At 30.4% G+C, this 25,120-nt stretch overlaps 1 protein-coding gene across 1 annotated transcript in view; it reads right to left on the minus strand.

Annotated features, from left to right (window-relative positions):
* The window catches only part of LOC129942313 (uncharacterized), a 228,683-nt gene that overhangs the window by 20,236 nt on the left and 183,327 nt on the right, over nucleotides 1-25,120 (minus strand). The window contains exons 3-4 of the mRNA XM_056051184.1: nucleotides 17,251-17,386; nucleotides 3,338-3,471 (exon numbers count right to left, since the gene is read on the minus strand). Coding sequence (XP_055907159.1) covers nucleotides 3,338-3,471; nucleotides 17,251-17,386 — 270 coding nt within the window. The remainder of the gene's footprint in view (nucleotides 1-3,337; nucleotides 3,472-17,250; nucleotides 17,387-25,120) is intronic.

The raw sequence follows: 25,120 nt of genomic DNA on the forward strand, positions 1-25,120 counted from the left end.
TTTCTGCCTTTCCGTACACACAAACTTTTCCATTAAAAACCAAACTTGTGTTTTATTTAAAGCGACATACACTTCGCGCCCCCACCGTCGCGTAGTATGGCCGATGTATGAAAACGAATGAGTTGAAATTCGCATCCTTTTGGTTATAGTGAAAAAGGATTATAATTTTATTGGTGGCTGGCCGCATCGATTGCGTTTCACCAACACATATATATATAGGTACATACATATGCGTTCACCAAAGAATATTCCCAAAGTCAAACATATAACGATCCCAATTCTCTTTTCACCGAAACCCAAAACACGGAATTCGTGTAAAAACCAATTAGAGAGCCTTTTGTTCGTATTCGTTTTATACTAATGACTGTGTTGGTCCATCTATGTATTCCATGTATTGATATCAAGTGTCTTTTCTAGAGTACACACAAACACAATTATCTATTTTGAAAATGGGAATGGGTTTCATTTGTCCTTTCGATTCGATTTTGTCCACAAAACTGTAAATTATTTTTGCAATTTTCTAATTAACTCTTAAGTATCAACTGCGAAATTGTGTGTTCATCCAATTTTGAGAATGTTCAACTCATTTGTGTTTATGTATATGTTCAATATAAGATGCATGCACACTGCACAGCCAGCGATACATACGCACATGAACATAATGGTCAGATTTTAGAAACACCTACATTCGGATGTACTGAATACATTTTGAGAGGCATTTTGCGATTCCTGGCACTCACAGTGTAAAGTACCATTACATGACCAATGGAACTCCATTTAGGCGTTCGTGTTGTAAAGCGTTTTGTTGTGACAGCAAAATTCTGGGTTTCTATCATTGCGTTAGATGGGAGACAGGGTTGTTATACACAGTTTAATAGTGGGTACATATTACCTGTTAGCACACTTTCAACAATTAAGATATCAAAGTGGCACGTACGAATGAAAACAGGAAAATGATAATGCTTATTCCATCATATTCCAAATCAGTGCTCATTGTATTGAATTTTTAAAAATTATCATGTAAAATACGTTTTTTTTGTGTGGGCAAAACCATTATTTATTCCGTCTAGTTCAATAATTGAATTTAGTCTAAATTCAAAACGAAGTAACTTATAGCTAAGGATGAGACTGGTGAAAGGGAAAGTTTTGGAGACGATGTGTTTTAGGCAAGAAGTGCTTACATTGAAATCAAAAAAAGTTTTCATTTAAATTGACATTTCGTAGCATGAGAGTAATGGGTTCATTTGAGCCAAAGCAGCTGCGGTGGGTAGGAATATAAAAGAAGTGAATATTTCTCAATTTATGGGGGTTAATGTGAAGGAGAGTTATGAAGATAAGGATAGTTAATAGACCTAGAAAGCAGACGAGGAATGAATAAAATGTCAGATATTTGTCTACATTTTTCCAAAATCTTGAGACTTATTAATTTCTTTATATGGAAGAAAGATCAATCCAAGGTAGGCCTCGAAGGGGACACTCTTTTAAACGCTTCCAATTCTTGAAAAATGCTTTGCTAAAGGAACCATATCTGAGAGGCATATTCGAGGAGGGGAAAGACAAATATGATGTAGAGAGATCGGATAAAGTAGTGGTTCTTAAATTCAATTGACCAACGTTATCCAAAACAAAACATTAAGTTGGATTTTAGAATAACATTATTTATATAAACCGCGGAGAAATTTAGTTCGCGTCACAAAAGAGCTCAAGGTCGCTAATAACCACAAAAAAAATTGACTGACATATATAAATATTTAGATGTAAGCTGTTTTTTATACACCAGTCTGAAAAAATGTCAAGATCTAGTTTGAATAAGAAAAGAATTATACATCGACGAAGTGAACTTGAAACATTTTGTGTCATCAGCGTATATTAAGACATGAACTTCATATCATTATCGGTGAGGATAGAAAGGAGAGGGCCTAAGTGGCTTTGATTTGGTACGCAAAAATAGGTTAGAAGAGAGTGCATCTGAAGCGAAAATAATATCTATATACATACGGCTTTCTAGGTAAGAAGAAATATATTGCAATAAAATTGGTTCAAAGCTAAGCGTGAATGTGAATATCAATACCTTACAGGAATATTCATTTCAAAAGTGTCAGTGTCATTCTTTTTGAAAATATCATACAAACAAAAATAAACTGGGAATATTAAGTATATTTCCAACCCGAATTGAAATAATTAAAATTAACTTAGAATAAATCAAAAACCGACTCCAAAAATACTCAATTACATCAGATTTCTGAGTTATTTTTAAAGTTCTGAAAAAAATATTTAAAGCTTTCCGAAGTTATCTTAATTCAAAACGTTGTTTACTTTCAATTAAATTGGTGATGGTTTTCCAAATCTATAATCCTTATCTTCAATATTTAGTTTAAATGTTCAAAAAATTTCTTTAAATTTTTAAAAAAATCTTTCATTAGTCCTTAGATTTGACCTGTCTCACATAAACTTTAAAGAAACGCTGATATATTTATAATAGAACGATGAAGAATCTAATGCTCTAAAAGTTGTTTAAGAGTAACCCTCCCCTCATACCGCTATCCATGAGCAGCTATTGCAACTAATAAACTTTCAGTACCTCCTCGCATGGAATGATCACATGTTCGACAGTGCCAAAAATTTTGCTAGGTGTTTAAAATACCTTATAATTTCCCTGTAATTTACAAAGTCTTCATTCGTTTAAAGCTTAAATATTACTCGCATATTTTTTATAGACTTAAAACAAGTTAAAGCCTTTTGGATGGAACCCAAAAACGGGCTTTGAAAATATTAGGCGATGGTACTATAACCAGAACATTTACATCACTAGAACACTATCAAAATGTTTCTTGCCTTTTATTGTTTTACAGATATGTTTAACAACAATGTCCTGTCGAATTAGGCTGTTGCATTCCCTCATTACACAAACAAGCCGTAGTACTCGTAATTCATCAGTTTCCCTTTGAGCTAATTTTCGAATGTTCTGCAAAATATAGATATTCTTTTTCTAGCCCCACATTGCGAATGTAGAACACTTTAACCAACTTTGTTGTTTTCCTCAAATTAAAATCAACTGTAATTACGTTGTGTTTTATGTTGGCCTTAAAAGCACAGGTTCTGTTTAAATTTAAAATTTCGGTTCGTTTTATTTTTAGATTTATTCCAAATTCTAATAACATTGTTTAACAACACTGTTTTTGTTAAGAGTGTTGGGATAGAGTTTTCTTATATGCACGCCTATTGAATTGACTGATTTGAATATGCTTAGTGCTAACAGATATAACATAACATGAAAATGAATATACAGTAAGGACAATTAATCTAATAACTTAGGTAGGTCTAGGTGCCTACTTACCTCTTGATTATTTATAGTCCATGTTAAATTTGCTGCTGGCTTAGAATGCCTTGATGTACAATTTCCTCTGATAATATCTCCAATTTTATATCTTGGCCTAATTCCAGATATAACAGGATTATGATTTGGAGGATCTGCAAAAAAATACAAAAAAGTAAATTAAATCATTTTAAAAATTATAGAATCCAGAAAGAACAACTTTATTTAATTACAAAAGTCATTAAAACGAGAAAAAATTGCTAAACGAAAATGTTCACTATATTTATACTCTTGCTGTCTGCTGTCTATCTGTAATTGTAATTCTGCGTCTCTATTGGTATAACGCTAATTACAAAACTATACTCTCTCTCCATATAATTCTTTACTTCTAAAACTGTTCGTGTTAACTGAATCATGGCACCAAGTTAAGGATACAAACGGGGGCAAAGAGAAAAATTTTTCAAAAAAAAAAAAACAAAAATTAAAAACATGAACTGTGCAAAAGTGAAACTTTAACACGATATCAGCGCGCAAAATGACCAACCCCATCATCCCGATCCCAATATACATAACTTCATAGTTAGTACCTATTCTAACAGATAGGAAAAAAAACATGCAGACTAACGGGAAGTAGGAATAAGAGATAGAGCAGATATAAATTGCATTATATACCCAGTAGCAATGTAACTTTTGTCTGTGACTCAGTTTACCCTAAAGGACGACCAACGACGACGACGACTACGATGAGGACGAACGTTTATACAAAAGTTATGTTCATTCGTTTCTGTGTTGAAATAATGACAATTTTATCTTTCTTTAGTTTATTTTCTTTTTTTGTATTATTATTTTTACTTTGTGCACAAAATGATATAAAACATTGACAAAAAATATAACGGAGACTTTTACAATGGATTAACGGTAATTAAAAGTATCTTTTTGCTCTGCGTAGGTTCCAAGTTTTAAGCAATAAAACCTTACAATTGGCTACAGGGGCGCCCTTAAGTTTACCTGGGATTTTTCTGCATGAAATGGGTTTGAGTAAAAAAGAGAAACAACAATAAATATATTAGAGTTAAGGAAACTTGCTAGGATAATAGATAGGAGGAATCCCTTCTCGACCTACTTTGTGTTGGAAATTTATATTACGTGCTGGTAATTTATTTGTTGATGCATTCGCCAAAAACAAACACACACTCACAATATACGATTATGAAGATACAAACAAAATTATCAGTATAATTTGAATTCCTTTATGATTCTTGTTTCGGTTTTCGCATAATGATCCTTGCGGAAATATTTGTACATATGCAGGTATAAAATATTGCAACATGAGATTTAAATGCTATAATCAAATCTTTGCTGCAGAATGCCCGCACTGGTAAGTACATCTATCCTTTGGCTCATCTTTTTTTTTTTAATGTAAGGTTGAATCCTTAAATCAAAAGTTATCGAAGTAGAAAAGCATTGCTCTTAGGTTGCGTTTTCACTTGAATTTGCAACTTAATGGAGAACATCCTTGAAAGGTTTTACTTGAATGAGAAGTGTTTGCTTGGGAAATGGCAACACTGTAAACCTCTGTGTTTGTTGTGTATGTGGTGAAATAATTGCTGATTAATTGCTGAAGTGATAGTTTGGCTGATGGTGATCCAACTGTGTATGGTGTATATTTACACTACACACCTATACATTATTATATTATATTGCTTATGCAGCAGTTTAGCTTGAAATCTACCCAATGCTGCTCTCAAGATTATAATTGCAGTCAAATTTTCATAATGGAAATGTTAACATTGGTGAATTAGAACCATAATAGTTGCTTTATAATACAGAGTGAGAGGAAAAGGAAGATAGAGATAGAGCGAGAGAGACAGAAATGGACAGAAGAAGGAGTTTATGAAGTTTAGTATTGAGAGTCCTTGATGTTCTGTCTTTTGGCCAAGTCAAAAGTGTTAGATACATATTCTCAAATTGAGTGTTAATCTTTTGTCATGCTGTGAAGACTATGAGACTAATTGCATTTGAAGAGGAGTTTGATTAATATAAATAATAAGATTAGTAAGGACCAACATAATATCCAACGTAAGGCAATGAATTTGTTCTAGTAAATTTGAAGTTGATTTATGTATTTGTATGTGTTTCTATACTGGTACAGATAATTCGATATCTATATACATACCTATGCCACTTGACTTGTCACTTGTGCTAAAAATGATACAAAATGTATTTTGAATTATTAGGTCAAGTACAAAATGCACATCACAAAAGGCATCAAGTTTTACTTTTTAATTAAAAACTAGGGTTTTTTATGTGAGTGTCTTAATTCAAAGAATTGCTAACAAAATGGATGTTTAAATAAATTATATTGTATGGAACATGGGTGGATAACGATTTTTGATACATAATTATTTTTATTTCAATTGAAAGTTTAAATAATAATTTCATATCAATTTTTTTACAAATTTTTAAGAAGATTTAAAATAATAGACCTGCATATTCATAGAACCTGTTAACTTAATTTTATAAATAAGTTAAGACAAATTTAAGAGAAAATTCAGTAATAGCTAGATTATCGTTTCTTTTTTGATTAAAGTCAGATTTTCAGTTTTTGATAATAAAATTTATATTGGGACTACTTTTCCAAAAATAAAAATGAAAATAGAGGTTGGGGTGCGACCCACACTGATAATTACCCATCCCGTCTTTCGATTTGTTTTGCTCAAGATTAAAAAAAAACATTCATAACAATCCCGTGTTTTGTTGGAAATTCTATCAATAGTGTAGTAGGATTTTACATGAATAACAAAAACAATATCCGCATCATGAATACAACCGATAAGAACTTAGTATATAAGTCAAACCAGACAGTTGCATTTTTATTTACATGCCTAAAGACGAAAACGGACAAGGATCGCCGCTCAGACGTAGTTTACAAAATAAACTGCAAACCGGACGAACCATTCAATCTCTGTTACATTGGCACAACTAAACAACTCCTTCGACAAAGAAAAACCGGAAAAGACAGCACTAGCATGCCACACCATCGAAACAGGACATCAACCAGATTTTGAAGGAGTCCAAATTCTTGCAAAGGAGAAACATACATCCAAACGCTATACATTAAAAACACTTCACATAATAAACACCAAAAATAATATGAACCGCAAACAAGACACTCAAACCATATCCGCCGTTTACTGTTCCTTAGTTTCAGACAGAAACAATTCAACAGTTTACATTGAACAGTTGACAAGTCTTCAAAATTGGAAGCGGAAGATCAACAAAGCCGATGAGAATCATCACTTTAATTGTTTTACTATGGATGGGTTTTGACAATTATACGAGTCTCGAATTGATCTTATGTGATTTCGTTCTCAAATGTTGGTACGATTGATATTGCATTTGTATCTTGATGGCTGTGTTCGTTGAGTAGTTGTGCACTTGAAATCATGTGTTTTCCATTGAGGAAAAAAATCAATGTGTTACTGTTGATATTATTTAATTCTGTTAATGAAAATGGACTAACTGGGCTTATTTTGCAAGAGAAAACAATAGACAAGAGACTCTAGAAATCGTTTCTGTGGGAAATAGAAAAGGCTGCTTTCAGGTTTTTCCCGGAAATTATTCGATTTTTTCGCCTTTTAATCCTTCCCAAAACCTCCAAGACATTTCAAGACTAAGTTCAGATAAATTCGTTTAGCCGTTCTCGGGTTTTAGTCAGACAAACAAACAGCAATTCATTTTTATATATAGATATTATGACGTGATACCAAACAAATATATTATTTAAAAAAAATCCAATTAACAGTTTTTTTATATAACAAAAAAAATGAAAAAAAAATTTGAATTCTTTACCGCACCTGAAGATTTAAAAATGGTTAAGTTTGACAGCACTTTCTAAAATGCAAATGGTGTTTCGATTTTTTTTATGAAGTGGAGATGAGATTGTTTGATTTTTGTTAAACAATGAAAAACTGAATAGTTCAGCACCATATAAAAACATGCTACCTACTATATGTGCAATTTTTTGTATTTGATTAAAATAAAACTTTGTGTTTTCTTTTATAATTAAAAGGAAATAATAAATAATAATGATGCTATGCAAGTAAAATAAATGATTTATAATAGAAAGTATAAACAAAGGATGTTTTTTATATTTATGTTTTATTTTAAAGTTAAAAGGAAACAGAATATCTTATTCCAATTTTAATTTTGCAACAATATTAAGAGACAAGCCAAATGCAAAGTAACTACATACATAAAAGCTATCAAATGCCAAATTAACTGTACAAAGCTAGTGTCTGTTTCTTAAGAAAAAAGAAATTTCGGCGCAAGACTCTACCACTCTGCAATGGTACCCAATACGATCATGGTGATTTGTGCTTTTCTTTTATTACTCCGGGTATCCAATGCTTCCCTTCCTGCATCCAAACTTTCTGCCCTACACGGAAATCTAATTAATGATAATTTTGCATTGCGATCATGATAATGTTTGTTTCTTTTGTTATTGTGTTGCAATACCGGCATTATGTAATTGCAAATTGTAGTATTTTTGTAAAAACTATCAGATCCAGGAACTAGAGTGCGATTTTGTCTACCCATTAGTATTTGAGTTGGTGTCAAGTTAGAATTATGTATGGGAGTGTTTCTGTACTCAAGTAAGGCATGCCAGAGGCTACTTTTGGCTTCATTTGATTTTCGAAATAAGTTTTTTGCTATTTGGACACATTTTTCACTGAATCCATTTGATTTTGGATATTTTGGACTACTTGTTATAATTTCTAAGTCCATTTTTTTAGAAAATTCCATAAATTCAAAAGAATTGAATGGCATGTTATCCGCAACGATTTGTTTAAGTATTCCATAAATGGAAAAGACCACCTGTAACTTTCCAATGATTGTTTTCGCAGTTTTATTACCAATTGGTATGATATCAATATATTTTGATAAAAATCCCCTATCACAAGAAAATATTTTGAATTATACTTCATAATATCCATACAAATTTTTTGATACGGTCCCTTTGGTAAATCATGATTTATTAAAGGCTCTTCAATGTTATTTGAACGGTATTTTTGACAAATTTAACATTTAGCAATCAAATCTTCAATCTCTTGGTTTAAACTTGGCCAATACACAAGCGCACGAGCCCTAGATTTTGTTTTTTCTATTCCTAAATGCGCCAAATGAATTTTTTCCAGAACACCATTCCTTAAGCTTTGAGGAACAAATATTCTATTATCAACAAATATTAACCCATCATCTAAAAAAAAATTTCTTAAAAATTCCAAAAACACTTGAACTTATCCGGAAGTTTACTTTTATTGACAGGCCATCCGTCATGCAAAATAATTGTTAAATTTTTATAAAACATCGTCCTCTTCTGTTCTTTGTTTCTTTAATTCTTTTTTGTCTGTGATAATATTAATACTGTGAATAACCTCGTTTAGGCCATTAATTTGGTTTTTATTAAAATTAAGAGAACTGAGGTAACGTGACAAAAAAATCATAGAGAGAACCATTTGCTTTTCCGGCAAGTATTCAAAGTTTAAATTATATTTTGCTAGTTTAAGCTTCATTCGCTGAAGCCTTGCCGAAGGGATTTTGTTGTTTCTTTTTTTATTATACCCGAAAGTGGTTTATGATCGGTTACTATATTTATTTGTTTGCCGTATATTAAGAAATGGCATTTAATGAAACTCTCTTTCGATATTTGCATGCTTCTTCTCCGTATCGGTAAGACTACAAGAAGGGAAACCAAGTCCATTTAGAGAGGCATTGACCTGTATGGTTATCATCTCATTTGGGTCAAATGGTTTTAGAATTGGTGCATTTATAATACTGACATTTATTTGTTTGAGAGTTTTTTCATGAACGATACCCGATTAAAAAAAATATCATTTTTTAATAGCTCGCCCAACGGCGGCGTTGTAATTAATAAAACCTAACAGTTTTTGCAAATCATTTTTGCAATTCGGAGCTTTCAGTTCTTGAATCGTTTGGACTCTATAATCATCTAGTGCGATGCCATCCTCACTAAATAGATGACCTAAAAACTTTACCACCTTTTGCTTATATTGCACTTTTTCTAAATTGGAGGTTTCTTTCTTAAGCTTTATTTAACACTAACTTGACTATCTGATCATGTTCTTTAATGCTGTTGGTTGCTATTGCTATATCATCGACATAAATGCTTAAATTGGGGATACCTACAAAGTTCTCTTTGTTGATTTTTTGAAAAATCTTTGGACCCGTCTTGAGACCAAATGGAAGTTTCATATATCTATAGGTACCCATAGGTGTACTAAATTTGCATACATTTTTAGATTCTTCATCTAGTTCAATATGGGAAAACCCATCTTTTATATCAAAAACTGAAAAAAAATGTTTGTTTGCAAATTGAGCTTTAATTTGATCAAATGATGGAACCTCGTGAAAATGTTGTTTAATTGACATGTTTAGTACTTTGGATCCAAACATATTCTAAGCTTATTTCGTTTTTCCACAATAACAATGTTCGATACCCATTCACTTGATCCTTCACAGTGCTCGATGATACCCATTTGACATAATCTTTCTAATTCTTTTTTAGCTGATGTTTTAATGACAGGGGAATACTTCTGGCTAGTTTTGCTACAGGTGCATTTCTCTTAACATCAATATGAACATTTTTTTAACAACAACCTAGACAAGAAAATACTTTTTCATATTTTGACTTCGAACTTACGAGTATATTGTTTAATACAGTTTTATTTATTTCGTTAACTTTTTTAATTAGTTCTAAAATAATCAATGTTTCTAATCCTTACAGTGGAACTCTATTGTCTTCTACCACAAAAAATTCTATTACCACAATTTGATTGCCAACTTCGCACTCCAACTTCCCGTTTAAAGCTGAAAACTAAGAGCAATTTCGAGAAACAGATATACCCTTTAAATCTCTTATATACTTAATTGGCAATATATTGACCATTGCCCCCGTGTCCAGCTTAAAAGTGACATTTTTTTTTAATTTTAATTGTTTCTAGCCATTGACTTATTATATTATCCTTATTTAAAACTGTATCGATATAAAAGTCGTCGCTCACCTCACTGCTATCAACATTGATCTCACTAACCGGTTTTATTTTACAAAATGTTGCAAAGTGATTGTGTCCATTGCACCTCGTGCATTTTTGAGATAAGCTGGGCAAGATAAACTCGCATGTGTTCTCCCACACCTCATACAGTCAATTTGGCTATCCGATTTAACATTTGTTAACGTAGAATTAGAACAATTTTTTGTTCAATTTGTTTATTTGTGAAATTAGATTTATTCTTATCATTTCGCTCAGGTTTTTTTTTTTCATATTTAACTGCGTCTACTGATGGAGCTGCTTGGCTTTTGTTATTCATCTTGTCCACTTGCTTAACTGTGGCTTCTGGGAATCGGGCCATTTCAATTTATTTCATCAAAGTTAAATCTTTCGTTTCAAAGAAACGCTTTTGCAGGTTCTTGTCACTGACTTCAAGAACTATTCTGTCTCTCACCATTCTGTCAGCATGAACTCAAAGTTTCGAACTAGTTTTTTTGATATCCATCAGAAAAATGTCAAAAGGTTTATTTTGACCTTGGTTCCTCGTGTGAAAAACAAAACTTTCATATACTTGGTTTGTTTTACCGGTGCAAAATTTTTTAAATGCATCCACTACGGAAAGTAATTTATTTCGGTCTGCAGGCTCAAGTTTGAGCACATTTTTAAAAACCTTTGTTGCTTCTTCACCAGAGGCATTTAAGAATATAGCAACTTGTACAACATCAATTTTTTTCTCGACTTCAATTCCAAATACCTCGAAATTCCTATAGAACACTTTCCAATTTTCTGAAAAATTGCCTGAGCTCAGGTTTAATTCACTAATTTTCTTTATGAAGTCCATATTGATGAGAACATACACAATTCGCACCTTTTTTCTTACAAATTTTGACTCGACTCCGATTTCCTACTGTAATATCGAGTCGAATCAAGCTCATTTCAACTTTATTCAGGTAGAATTGAGACAACCTTCAAGCTAGAACAAATCCCCTTTTTAAAAAGATATTAAAATCGAAAATCAGTTTTTACCAACTTTTAGTAATGTTTTTATTAATTTTTTATTTTTGGTTGTTTGTGGCGTAAACTCGAAATTTTGTTGTTCTGAGAAAGAAAGTTTAGGTCATCATAAAACAAAACTAATGGCAGGGCTTTTTTAATTTTTGTATATGAAATAGTATAGAATATTTAGTAATTAATAATGTTTTGAAGAAGCTCTAATTAATCATAGTTTTTAAGTTACAACAATTTTAAGCTAATAACAAAATCAGCGATTGTTTTTAATCCGTGCACGTATGACAAAGTGAGTAAAAGGACGTACGACATCCAAATATCCAATAGAAAGTTTGATCTTTTACAAAATAAAAAGATTTAGTAATAAAAATATAATGATGTTAGGGTTAAAAATTCAGTTTTATTTATTTATACACAAATCAACAAAAAACAAACAAATTTATTAGTAAATAAATTAATATTTAATTTGAATCACTCAAAAAAATTGAAAATTAAATTAGGTAGACAAAATAAATATAATTATAAATCAAAAAGTCATTCTATGAAAATCACAATTTTTTATTATCAAATCAAAAATTAATACCAAATGATAATAAAAAATAAAAGACAAATATTAAGAATTAAATCAAAGGAAGTTAATTCATAAGATGTATGTAACAATAAAATAAATTATAGCTTTGTTTTGAATAAGGCCTCATTTCTTGATCAATCTTCGGCATAAAAGGGTAAGGACTTCTAAGGTCTGCGAATTTTTCTTTAAGTAATGATTTTTTGATATTTGCATTTGAGGTTGTACTAAAAATAAGTTTTTCATGTTTACAATATTTCAAATTTTTATTTTGCTGATCAATAAAGCTGTCGAAATAACTTTATGCTTGTTTTGGTGGAGGCAAGAGTCACTACAAAGAGTTATAATTTCTATGAAAGGATTATGAAAAATGATTTGATTCAATATTTTAAACATCGATGCGGCGATATCATCTAGAGAGCGACCGTTTTGCCTTAAATTCCAAATAGCAAAATATGTTAGTTTGGGTTTTGTGGCAGCAATGGTAGCTGTCCTTTTGAAAACATTATTAAGTTTTCTCTTTTGGAAAAAAGATGAGGCATTTCCTTTTGGAAGACTAAGAACATTGTTTTGCCTTTCTAGGTCCCTTTCTTCTTTCATTACTACTTTTTCATTTTTGTGCTGTTCAAAAACTTTGGTTTCCTCCGGTGTTGGGTTGAGTTTGTCTTTAAAAAATAAAAACGGTCGGGCTGGTCCTTTTTTTGGTATGTAAAAGGAAATTTTGAACTTGTAATTGAATTCCCTTCTGTTAATATGTATGTTCCTTTACAGGGTTTTCCGAAATTTTAGTATACATTTTATACATATGATGAATGTTCAGATTCTCATAAATGTATTTCTGGTAGAAGAAGCTCTGCAATAATGGGAATCAATGGATGTAATTTGTAATTTGTACTTGTAATTTTATTTATTAGCGTAAATTTATCGTTTTTTTTTTTACAAAATGGCAATTGCACAATTTATATAGATATGGTTTCAATACCTTACTGATGTCAATAATGTAAAATGTAAAAACTTAAAAAGAGATCGTGGACCTCTTTAATACTTTCTGGAGAAGTTACTTTCCTAACGTTTTTTCCATTTTGGTCCAGATGATCAAAAATATAGTAAATGTTTCTTTCACTTATTAACAAAGTATAAAGAAAAAAAAACTTTGCATACACGTACGACAAAACAAAGTTAAACAAAAAATAACAGAAATATGTGTGGAAATGTTGTCGTATATCAAAAATATTGGCCTATACGACAAAAGAACATAGAAAAACGTTGAAAATAAAGATATCCAACAAAGTTCACGCTTGGCATCTCAGGAATAGTAAGCTATAGGAAAATTCGGATGACAGCAATGAAAGAGCACATTCGAAAACCTACATCTGCATCATTAGTTTAAAAACGAACAAGTTGGCGTTTACGACAAAACAATTCTGGAACGACGAGATGTCAAAAGCTATATTTTTCGTAGCATACAATTATTTTTGACACAAAATTATAATTTTTTTTTTTAAATATTCCAGGTGACTTATTTTTGAACCGTTGATTGATTTTGTTTATAAAAATATATTTCTGTGAAATTACGTTACAATGTAAAATATTAAATTTAATTCAATTCTCTAGCGTTATTGGTTCGTGAGATATTTTAAGAAAAAACCATTCACTCAATTTTCCTGAGAGTCCTTTCTGCATTATTATCTGTATAACAAAAGTCGATCTGTACTTGATCTTGAGTTATGGACGGCGAAAAAAGCTTCCCGAACGTACAGACTTACGTTTTGCAATGTTATACAAATATTTTGTATTGTAATTTCTTCTGATACAAATAATATTAGCTCTGCATTGAATTTTTGTTTATGTATAAGGAATGTTAAGCAATGCAAATAATTTTTGTTTTATTTATTTATTTTCAAGTTAATTGTTTTAATTTTATATCGATTTTCTTATTATTTCATAACTTTCGTTCAGTTAAAAACGTTATTTAGTATTAAAGTTTTCTTAAAAATCGGAAAGGATGTGAAACCAAAAAAATATAATCTCAAACATGTTTCGAGTGGGTATGAGTATTTTCGAAAGAATTCATAAATGTTAAATGTATTAAAAGGGCTTAACAAACTTATGTTTTTAAACATATTGTCTTGTTTCAATTATTATTCAAATATTCCTGAGGGTTGAAACAAATTTTTGAGAAATCAAAAATAAAATATTTATAATAAAATACATTTAAACTAATAAAAAAGGCATTAAAACGTTTTCCTGCGTTCGACGAATACCAGTACCAAACTAGCTAATATTTCATTTTGGTAAAAACTGATATATAAACATTGAAAAAAATCATGGAAAATGACGAAAACCCTATAGAAATAAGTAGGAGCCTCATGATATATTAAAAACTTTGTATCAAAAATTTAGGTTTTTAGTTTATAGCGCCTAGATAGTAAATGGTATTGAAAAGTTTGTCGAATAAACCCTAAATAAAGAATTTGCCCTACAAACAAGAGTTTAAAATCCATATTCAAATAAAATATTCAATGTCGAAAAATATCGATTTTTCGTATACACATGCTGGAGAAACACTTAGACGGGTTCTTGTATTGTTAAGTTATTTTGTAAGCTAATCGTAGCTCGAAGGACATAGTTATTATTAAATTTCCTAAAGTTTGCGTTTTTTTAGAAATGTGTAATTTGTATTCTATTGCTTAAATGTATCAATTAATTTATCGGTGTCGACAAATCGTTTCAAGATTTTAAAAATATCGTGAAAGATGCAGAAAAGGAGCGAATTGGTGGGGTTTATCGACTCATCTTTAAAATGCATATTAACTTGAATTAAATCTTTAAATGAGTAAATATGGATTACTTTCTAGTACTGGGTTGTAGAATAATATTTGGTAATAATGATGTGAAGAAATAAAGGGGTACTACAGTTTTTCGTTATTACTACGTATCAATCATTGTACCTGACCTAGCTAGACTGGTTATTAGGACAGCTTAGGACTAATGTGAAAAACATTTTTATTTTTTAATAGAGACCACAACAGAATGGTGAAAATATGACGAGTTTCAAATTCTTTATAATTGTTTATTACATGCTAAATTTATCTACAAAATTATAACAAATTATGTGTTTTCAATACAAAATAAATGTATTTACTTTTTTTACGTCTTATTTATTGTGATTAAAAACAAAAATAAGTGTTGAAATTAGTTAATAATCCTTCCAAACAAGAAATAGAAGAGAAGTATTTAAATAAATTAAATAGAAATAAATCAAAACCTTCCTATCTAAACTATAAACAAACACATTTTTTTAAAATAAACTTCCCAATTACATGCCAATTTATATTTGTCTTAAATATTATATGACCATTTATTTAAAATGACCTTACCAAAGATTTATATTTAAGCCATTTTCATGAATCACATTCAATATATCATTTATTTTTTCTGACCCATCAAAATGAAAAATAAATAAAGCTAAACAAATGCCTACTTTAAAATTAATATATACAAAAATAAAAATAAAAATGATAAATTTCCAACATAATCACTTGAAATATAATAAAATAATCAACTTTAAATACTTTTCTATTTAGCTTAAGCTCTTAATATACATAACCTATACATCAAATAAAATAATATATGTAGGTATGTATGGTGCTATATATCTCTTAAAGGTCACTCATAACCCAAAACAGAGGAAGAAAAAGACCAAAAAGGAAGACAAAAAGGATATTAGATATACTCTCGAAGTTAATATTACCCAATGAATTATTTATGGAAGTTCCTATATTACAATTCATAACAATATCGTCCTTTTTTCGTCCTTAATGGACTTAAGTAGGTAAAAACCTTTGCCTCATTCATTTTATCAAAAAATAAAATACACACAGACTCATGACTCTCATCACATAAAGCTTATTCCTTATGTGAGTAATAAATCACCCAATTATCCATATGTGCGGTTAGATCTTCGCATGGAAATAAACAACTTCCTTATTTTTCTTACTGTCTGTTATAGATATACATATAAGTAGTGAAGGTGGGTGGATAGGTAAAAAGGACACAGACACACATCAGAACACCAAATGTTGACCGGAATTGAAATATAGTCCTGATGCTATACAAAATGGACAAGGAGCAAAAGGAAATAAAGGAAAAACAAGAACAAAAAAATTTCGCTGGGAAAAGTCAGAATAGAAATAAAAATGACAGTCAAAACAGCTTGCAGGTGTAATAACAATATTTACCTGTAACGGACAGAGGGACCATTTTCTAATCTATTCTAAGGACTTGCCTGTTCTATGTCCTGTCTAGTTGGAATATTAGCTTGGTATATTATTAACCTCTCATTCAATCTGAGTGTGTTTTTGTTTTGTTCGTATCTTTTGTTTTTTTTTTCGGGTGACAGAAAACGATAACAAAATGAAATGACAAAGAGGAGGACAGTATATATCTAACTGTCCATTTTTGTTGCAGGTAAGTTAAGGTATCTTCTACTATGTCCTTGAGGGTATGTTACTTAGTTGTGTATGATTATCATTCACAGAAAACAGAATAACCATCAAGGAGTAATTTTTACCACATGTTGTCATTGTCAGAGTGCACAGAAAGCAGATATAACCACACACACATAGAAATGGATTATGTGACTGCTTTGCTCCACTCCATTTAAACGGACACAGAACCACAAGGATAATTAGTAACGAATGGTTTGAGTGCTTTTGTCACCCGGACATAAACCAGATATTCTGATATCCATATTTTTTATTTCGTTTTTCAAAGAATTTGGGAGTAAAGAGGGGAAATACAAAAATGGAAAAAAAAAGTGTATGACTAGGAAAAGGAGGAGCAGTTTGCATCTTCATCCTTTTTTGCAAAGTAAAAGCGCATTTCCTGTATTTTGTTCACAAAAATACAAACAAACTTCTATTTTTCATTTTAGGAGTATACATGTCAATATATTGTAGTAAAGCACAGAAAAAGGAACAGTTCTTCAATTCTTTTCGTCCTTACATAAGTTTTCTCGAAAAAGAAAAAATATGAATAAAAAGCTTCACAGCGTAAAGAAGGACATGAACATCAAAAATTCCCAAGACTAAAAACTACATGCATTTCCCTAGAGTCAAAGTTTTTACTGTCCAATACAAGAAGATCCACATCTGGTGGTCAAAATCTTATTATTTTTGTATTTCTATACTATTTATTGTTATTTTGTATTATTCAAAAACACAATATATTCAAAAAAAAAAAACATACAAAATATTAAAAAGAAAAATAATATTCAAACTTACCCACAACGTCTAGTTCGCCAGCAGCAATCAATGTGTGAAAAGATGGCGCATCAGCAGATACTTCACAGCTGTACTTTCCAGACGTGACTAGTTGAACGTTGAGTAGGGTTAGTTGACTTTCATTCGAATAATGAACCTGAATTTAAAAGATAAACAAAATATAAAATAAAAATATATTTTTGTATTATATGTATGAGAGATAAAAGTTAAATTTATTATTTTAGAATGAGTATGTGAATTTTCATTTTCATTTACAAAAAAGAAAGAAAACGGTTGAGTGGTTAGAATGAGTAGGTGAATTGTATGCAATATGATAAAGAAATGATAAGGTTTAAAAAAAAGTCCTTGATGTTAAGCGATGACTTATAAGGTATTATAAGGGTTCAAAGAATTGTGACAGGAGGTTTATTGTGCTAAACTTTTATACGTTGTTGATTTTTCATAAGAAACAAATATTAAAGTAAATATATATCTGTAGAGAGGAAAGGATATTTAAACAAATAGCAGAAATTCTTTATCTATTTATAACTCCCATTCAAAATAAATTTATAAAATTGGTAATAATTCATTGCTGATGTACAACAGGCTGTGGAAGAAAGTACTAGAACTTTTCGAACTCCAAAGAACAGAAATAAAATGTAAAGTCGAAATAAAGAAGCTAATTTTAGAAAAAAGAAAAGCTTGAAAAAAATAGTACGCTTCGAGATGTTCAGATGATAGGACTTCAATTAACAAAAAAAAGTAAGTTCAAAATTGATTTCTGAAAAGCCTGAAGGCACATGCTTCTGTTAAATACTCATTCTCAAGATGCTTAATTATTCGGAAACCAAAAATGAAAAGCCGTTGTTTTTTATGAACGTATCGCGAATGTTTGTTTGTTGATAGAAAGAAGAATGTAAAATAACTTTGGTCATATTTAAAGAAGTATGACGCATGTGTCAACGTACACTGAAAAGAAAAAACTGGCACCTGTGACGAGATTTCTCGCTTAATTTATACAGATATAATGGTTTTTAGATTCCTACCAATCGTCTACCAGGATTTTCTGGAAAATTTTACCAGGAGATTTTTTGAAGAATTAATGGCAAAATACACCAAATTTCTGGTAGAATATACCAGGAATATTTTTTTCCCTGGTAAAAATGTACCACAAAATTCGTTTTTTCCTGTTTAAAATGAACCTACCTAGAATAAACCGCGATTTATTTTTTATTAAAAATGTAGCTGAATTCTGTTAGAATATTAAGCCCCTCCCGCCAAATTATGGTAACCGCCTTATGAAATTATGTATTATGCATATCATATGTTTAATTGTATTCTACCTACTAAAAAGAACGAATAAGATATATAGGTAATATTCCTAAAGAAAACATTCACATCGACATCGTTTCTAATATGCGCAAGAAAAATAAAGGAATACAAATTTGTCTCTAAACTAAATTATTGGAAGCTTAATAGGTATACTGTACTGAAATTTGATGGTGAAATGCTCCAGAGAACTGGTTTTTATAAAAGAGGAAAATACATACTAGACAATAAAATTAATGGTTTTATTTACTAAAAAAAGATAATTCTTAAATTAACATAATTTCTGGTATAAAGTATTAGAAGGTACGATTTTATCTCTGCTCAAGATTTGAAAGAAATGCACTTAATAGGCATCAAAAACTAGAAATTATATTGAACGCATGTCTTATACTAATACACATTGCCAACCACTAGAATGGGGCAACACATTCTGTAATAGATTCCGCAAACATTTACTACTTATGAATAGGTACGTTTTTCATCATTACAAATTCATAAAATTAAAGGGAAAATTAGAAATGAGCGTTGGGCTTTCAAAATATCAAATATCAAACTACTAAAAAAGTGTATAAAAAAATACTCCACTAATATGAGAACACTGCGAATATTTCCGTGCAGGAGTTTTCAAGTGCAATCTTTTAAAAACTTTTGTATATTATATCTAAAAGAGTGTCCAAAACAACTGTTTCAATTAATTTAAAACACAGACTAGAAATACTTTGATAACAACCTAAAGAAAGATCAGAAAAACACAAGGACACTACACAGAAGCAAGAAAGTTGTAATAAATATTATTGCTGATCCACAAAAATATTGGAAAAATCAAAAAGTATAGAAGGCAGAAATAAAAAACATCATGAGAAAATTTGTTAATTCTACAGCTTATCTCAAATTCAACTCTAAGATCTACTGAATTAAGGGTCAAACTCTGAGTAGGTACCTATCAGCCAGAATAACGAAGGTTCCAAGGGTAATACAGAGGTCCAAATTTTCTGTAATTATTTAAAAATTGACAAGTGACATTTTGACTTTTGTATACCCTCTTTGAGTAGTTTATTTTTTCATCTTGTGAAATGACTAAGTTTCTTTCCAATTTACCCTTTAATTTTACAAATTTGTTATGGTGAAATACGTACCTATTTAAAGGAAGTTATAAAAAATGTGCCAAAACGTGTGTCGTCATCCTAGTAGTTTGCAGTGTATGTACCACATTATTGGAAAATTGAAGAAGTTATTGTTTTACCTTAACGCGGTAAGCTATAACAGTAATAAGATCTTACAGAATGAAACCACTTATACCAATCATGGCAAACGTTTTCGAAAATCTGCAACTAAAAAGGCACAGCATAATAAAAGTAGAAAGGACTCTTGTTACAAACCATCACTTTGGATTAAGAAAGCAAATCGAAGAAAAACAAGTATGCTCGGCTATATTAGGTACTACGATATATTGATATCATATGTTACGAACCGAAGTTAAAAAAGTGTTGAAAATGGCGTATCAACGACAATGAAACAACATTTTACAAACAAAAACTATGAATAATGTTACAATTTCTATAAATATTTATTACAGAAATTCCTAACTTCAATGCTGCCAATTACCTTGAAAGGCCTTGGAAGCTTTTATGGAAATATCAGATAGTAAAAGACCAAAACCTGAAGTACAAAAGTACTGGTTAAAAGGCTAGAAATCGCAAATATCTATTCCTAATGAACTTATTTTATATAAGAAAGTATAAAAACACGTTTGGACTAGTGCCATCTAGATTTGGAGCTGTACGAAGAAAACAAATGTTGAACCCAGCCAAAACTTTCAAAACAAATTCCTTCTTAAAATACTATAATAAACATTGTGATCTTCAAATTGGAATGGTTATATTTATTTATTTATTTATTTATTGCCTATAAGTATAAACTTTCTTAGACTCAACAATTTATATGTTGTATATACAATCGTACAATATTATATTTTACATAAAACAAGAAAATAATTTACTTAATATTACTCGATTTTAATAGCTTTCTTTATTTCTTTTTTAAATACATCTCTAGAACATTCCAAATCTATTACATGAGCATATTTATCAAACATTTTACAAGCTCTTGAAATAGGTTCATTGCTACCATAGTTTGTTGTATGTGTGGTAATAAAGAAAAAATTGTTCACCCTTGGTCTTAAGCATCGAGCTGGGCTGTATGGCCTAAACAACATTAGTAAAGGAGGACAATTTATATGACCCGTTACATATCTCTCGCAAAAGAAATCAGAAAGTATTCTCTTCTGGCTTCGAGACTCATAAAATCAATGAGAGTACACCGATCTTTATAAGGAGGCAAAGGCAAATTCCATTCTAGGTGGCGAAGCGAATATCTTGCGAATCTTTTTTGGATTTTTTCCATTCGATTCGAAGCGTTTTTATAATACGGACACCAAACAACACTACAATATTCCAGAACAGGACGAACGAAATTAACATAGAGAGATTTAAAGGTGTATGGACATTTAAAATCTTTAGAGTTTTTAGTGATAAATCCCAGAAGAGAGTTGCCTCTAGAAACAATATAGTCTACATGCATTTTGAACTCTAACTGCTTTATCATCGTTAGAATAAATCCACCTAATTCTATTTAAATTGAAATCTCCTAAAAGAACTTTGTAAGAATTAGAATTTAATTCACTTGCCATTGTTTGAACATTATTTACATGAGCCAAGTCTGAACTCGGAGGAATATAAGACAGAAAAAAATATATATCAGTACAACAATTATTATTAGCATTTGAATATGGAACATTGATTTGTATACATAATTGTTCGATCAAACCTGAAGAATCTGGAAGAGAAATTTGCCTACTCTTAAAACTAGATTTCACCGCAAACAGCACTGCACCTCCTCTTGTTAAACCAGTACAGATCTGATTTCGATCTCTTCTATATATATCGTAGTCAATATAACATATTTCGGCATTGAAAACATCATCACTTAACCACGTCTCTGTGAGACATATGACGTCATAACAACAATCGACTACAGCAGAATAAAAACTTCCAAGCTTCGATCTCATTCCCCCTACATTATGGTAGTATACAGACAGCGCATTGGAAATATCTTCCACATCATCAGCAGCAGCAGCAACACGAGCATTGGGAACATTAGCAACAACAGCAACAACAGCAACATCATCAGCATCAAGAGCATTGGTAACATCAGCAACAACAACAAAATTATCAGCATCAAGAGCATTGGGAGCATTATCTACAACAGCAACAGCATTATAGAAGTACTTAAAAACACTCTGTACGCAACTGCTACTTATAATATTAGCTATACCAATTTTGAAAAGCAGACCGTACTGAATTTACGCGACAATGTTCGAAGATTAAGAAGAACCACGCCTCATGAGCTGATAGTCTAAAAGCTATTTGAAAGTATAACAACTAAAAACTTCCCTTCAAGCGAATTTTTTTTTAAAGAAAATACAACCATTTCTCGATCTTATTTAGATTGGTCCTAATCAGGACTCACTAATTTTGCAGTGCAAAAACCTGGTCGCTTTCGTAACCACTAGAATTTCAAAAACGAAATTTTTAAATAGAATACATTTTAGAATTTTGTTTGTTTTAGTTTATTCTTTGCTTTAAAATTATTTATGAACATTAACATTAACATTAACATTAACATTAACATTAACATTAACATTAACATTAACATTAACATTAACATTAACATTAACATTAACATTAACATTAACATTAACATTAACATTAACATTAACATTAACATTAACATTAACATTAACATTAACATTAACATTAACATTAACATTAACATTAACATTAACATTAACATTAACATTAACATTAACATTAACATTAACATTAACATTAACATTAACATTAACATTAACATTAACATTAACATTAACATTAACATTAACATTAACATTAACATTAACATTAACATTAACATTAACATTAACATTAACATTAACATTAACATTAACATTAACATTAACATTAACATTAACATTAACATTAACATTAACATTAACATTAACATTAACATTAACATTAACATTAACATTAACATTAACATTAACATTAACATTAACATTAACATTAACATTAATACTTTTTTCATACATTTTTACATGATAAACAAATACTTTTAACAGTAAAATATTAAACAACTTTTTTTAAGATTCTAACTTTTTTCGATTAAATTAAATTTTTCTTATGCAAGAATTTAGGGAAAAATTCTGTATTCATTTTTCATTTGTATGTTCAAAAGCTCATTTTATGTTGCTCTTGTGAAATATACTTTTTCTACAAAACTAATAAAAATACATAAAAAAAAATTTAATTTTCATTTGAATAACTACAAGCTTTTTTTTAAAAGAAAACAATACCTTAGAATTAAAACAATAACAATTACAATTTTTCAAATATTAATTTCACACCAATGAGTGCAACTATTCCTGTAACTTTTATCAAGTACGATTTATCGAGGTTTTCCTAAAGTCAAATTGTGGCGTTTGAAACAAGTTTTCTACAACAAACGTCAGCTGGATGTGAATGTAAAGTTCTTGTTCTTAATTCCACCTGATCCTAATGACTTATGTGGCCGAATTTTAAGGTGGGGCAAAAAATAAAATTTTGATTTGATTTGAGAAAACTTATACAATCCTGCCACAACATTTGTATCCTTTAAAATATAGGTTAGGTAAGGTTAGCTAGGAAAAAACAAACTTTAAAATACTTTTGGTATCATAACTTCCGTAACCAAACTTGCGGGTTTTTCTCAAACTTTATCCGGGCTCACAACCCAGAAAAGTACCTATGTTATGTACCCTATCTTGAGTACCTACCTATTGAAAATTGTTATAGGGTTCTTAGAATCACCTGCACCATAACTAGGTATTTGGTATCTTAAATTTCACGACTTAACTAAACTAGCCCTTTCTCACACGAAACTCTTCCTCCTATTTTATGTGTGATTGTGTGAGTTTCCGTGTACTCCATTAATTCTAAAATAAACAGTGAAAACCATTGTCTAACAAATAAACTGAAATAGAGCAGGCAAACCCCATCTCCTGATGGTCGTCTATTCTCTGTTCCTGTGGGAGCCGTTTCTTGTTTATTATGTAATTAGGAAAGTCGTGGCATCCAACAAAACTTCCAACACTGATGTGCGCACACTTCATTGTGTTATTATACTCCTTTTGCTTGCCTCCTTCTCCCAGTAGTAAAAAAAGAGCAGAGACGATGTCCTTATAATCCTGGGAAGTACAACAACTTAGCAAGTGATGCCCTTTTTTGTATACTCGTGCCATAACATTTCTGTAGTTTTTTTTGTTTCCTTGTTTGCCTTGAAAACAGAAAACCATACGTGAAACAATGCCATGAAAGTAATAAAAGTCACCAGCTGGAGGCTCTAAATTTAGCAGCATCTTATACTACAACTCGTATACAAAACAATACAATACAAGAAAGTTAAGTTTTGGACTCCCATACGACCTACCAAACCTATTCTCAGCGTTCTCAATAAAGACCAAAAAACTTTTTCGGGTATCGATTTTTTTCTTTGGTAAAGTTTTTCTTGATTAGCATGTAAACGCTTCTTGTAGAAGAAGAAAATGAAAAAAAGTACCACCATCAGGAGTAAATTTGATTAATCATCTTGTTTAACTTATATGCACGATTAAATTTATTTATTTTGGCAGGACTCTAGGGAGGCGCATACGTTTTCTGGCTACTGGATGGGTTTTGTTGGTATTCGCCCGATGTAAGGTTGAGTTGGTTCGGTTTCCGAGATGGTATGCACTGAGCTCGCTTTTTTGACTTTTCCTCTTTTTGTGATAAAGTGATAATCTCTTAGTACACTGGCTATACTTTTTTTTTTTGATAAAAGGATTCATGTCTTGGAAATGTGGTCAATTGGGCGTTAAATCGTTGTGTAATTATATCGATACTTGACTCTTTGCCAGATTGAAAAAAGGACGTGTTTCTGTCTATCTGGTATAAAAATGAATTGGAAAAAAACGTATTAAATAAGTAACTATTTTGGAGCCAAGTTTTTATATATAAAGTTATTAAGGGATATGCTCCGAGAAGACAATAACCTTGTGTGCTGAGAAAATGCATATAATTAGCCTTGATGTTAATAAATTATGGTTTTGATAACAGTTATAATGTTTTTCGTCAAAATGTTTAGAATTAATGCCCTAAGACATAATAATTTGACAATCGTCAAAGCATCGTGGCTTTTTTTTCAGCTCTCTAAACTTTTCTAACTGGTTACTCTTATTGTAGGCTCTTGTAATATGGGTAAGCTGCCAGAGACGGAAACTCATTCAGTAAACAATAATGTTTTGGATTCATAATAGGTTCTGTACTGTACAGCAGTATAAATTCTGTATTTATTATAATCATGTTTGCTACGTCCTTTTGGAGAAAGTAAAAAAATAAAAATTCTATACAAACTTCATTATTATTTTTTTGTTTAGCTATTTTGTGTGGTTGTAATTAGTTAGATTTTGAAAACACCATTATTATACGTA

This window comes from Eupeodes corollae, chromosome 1, assembly GCF_945859685.1.
Source record: "Eupeodes corollae chromosome 1, idEupCoro1.1, whole genome shotgun sequence".
Lineage (NCBI taxonomy): Eukaryota > Metazoa > Arthropoda > Insecta > Diptera > Syrphidae > Eupeodes > Eupeodes corollae.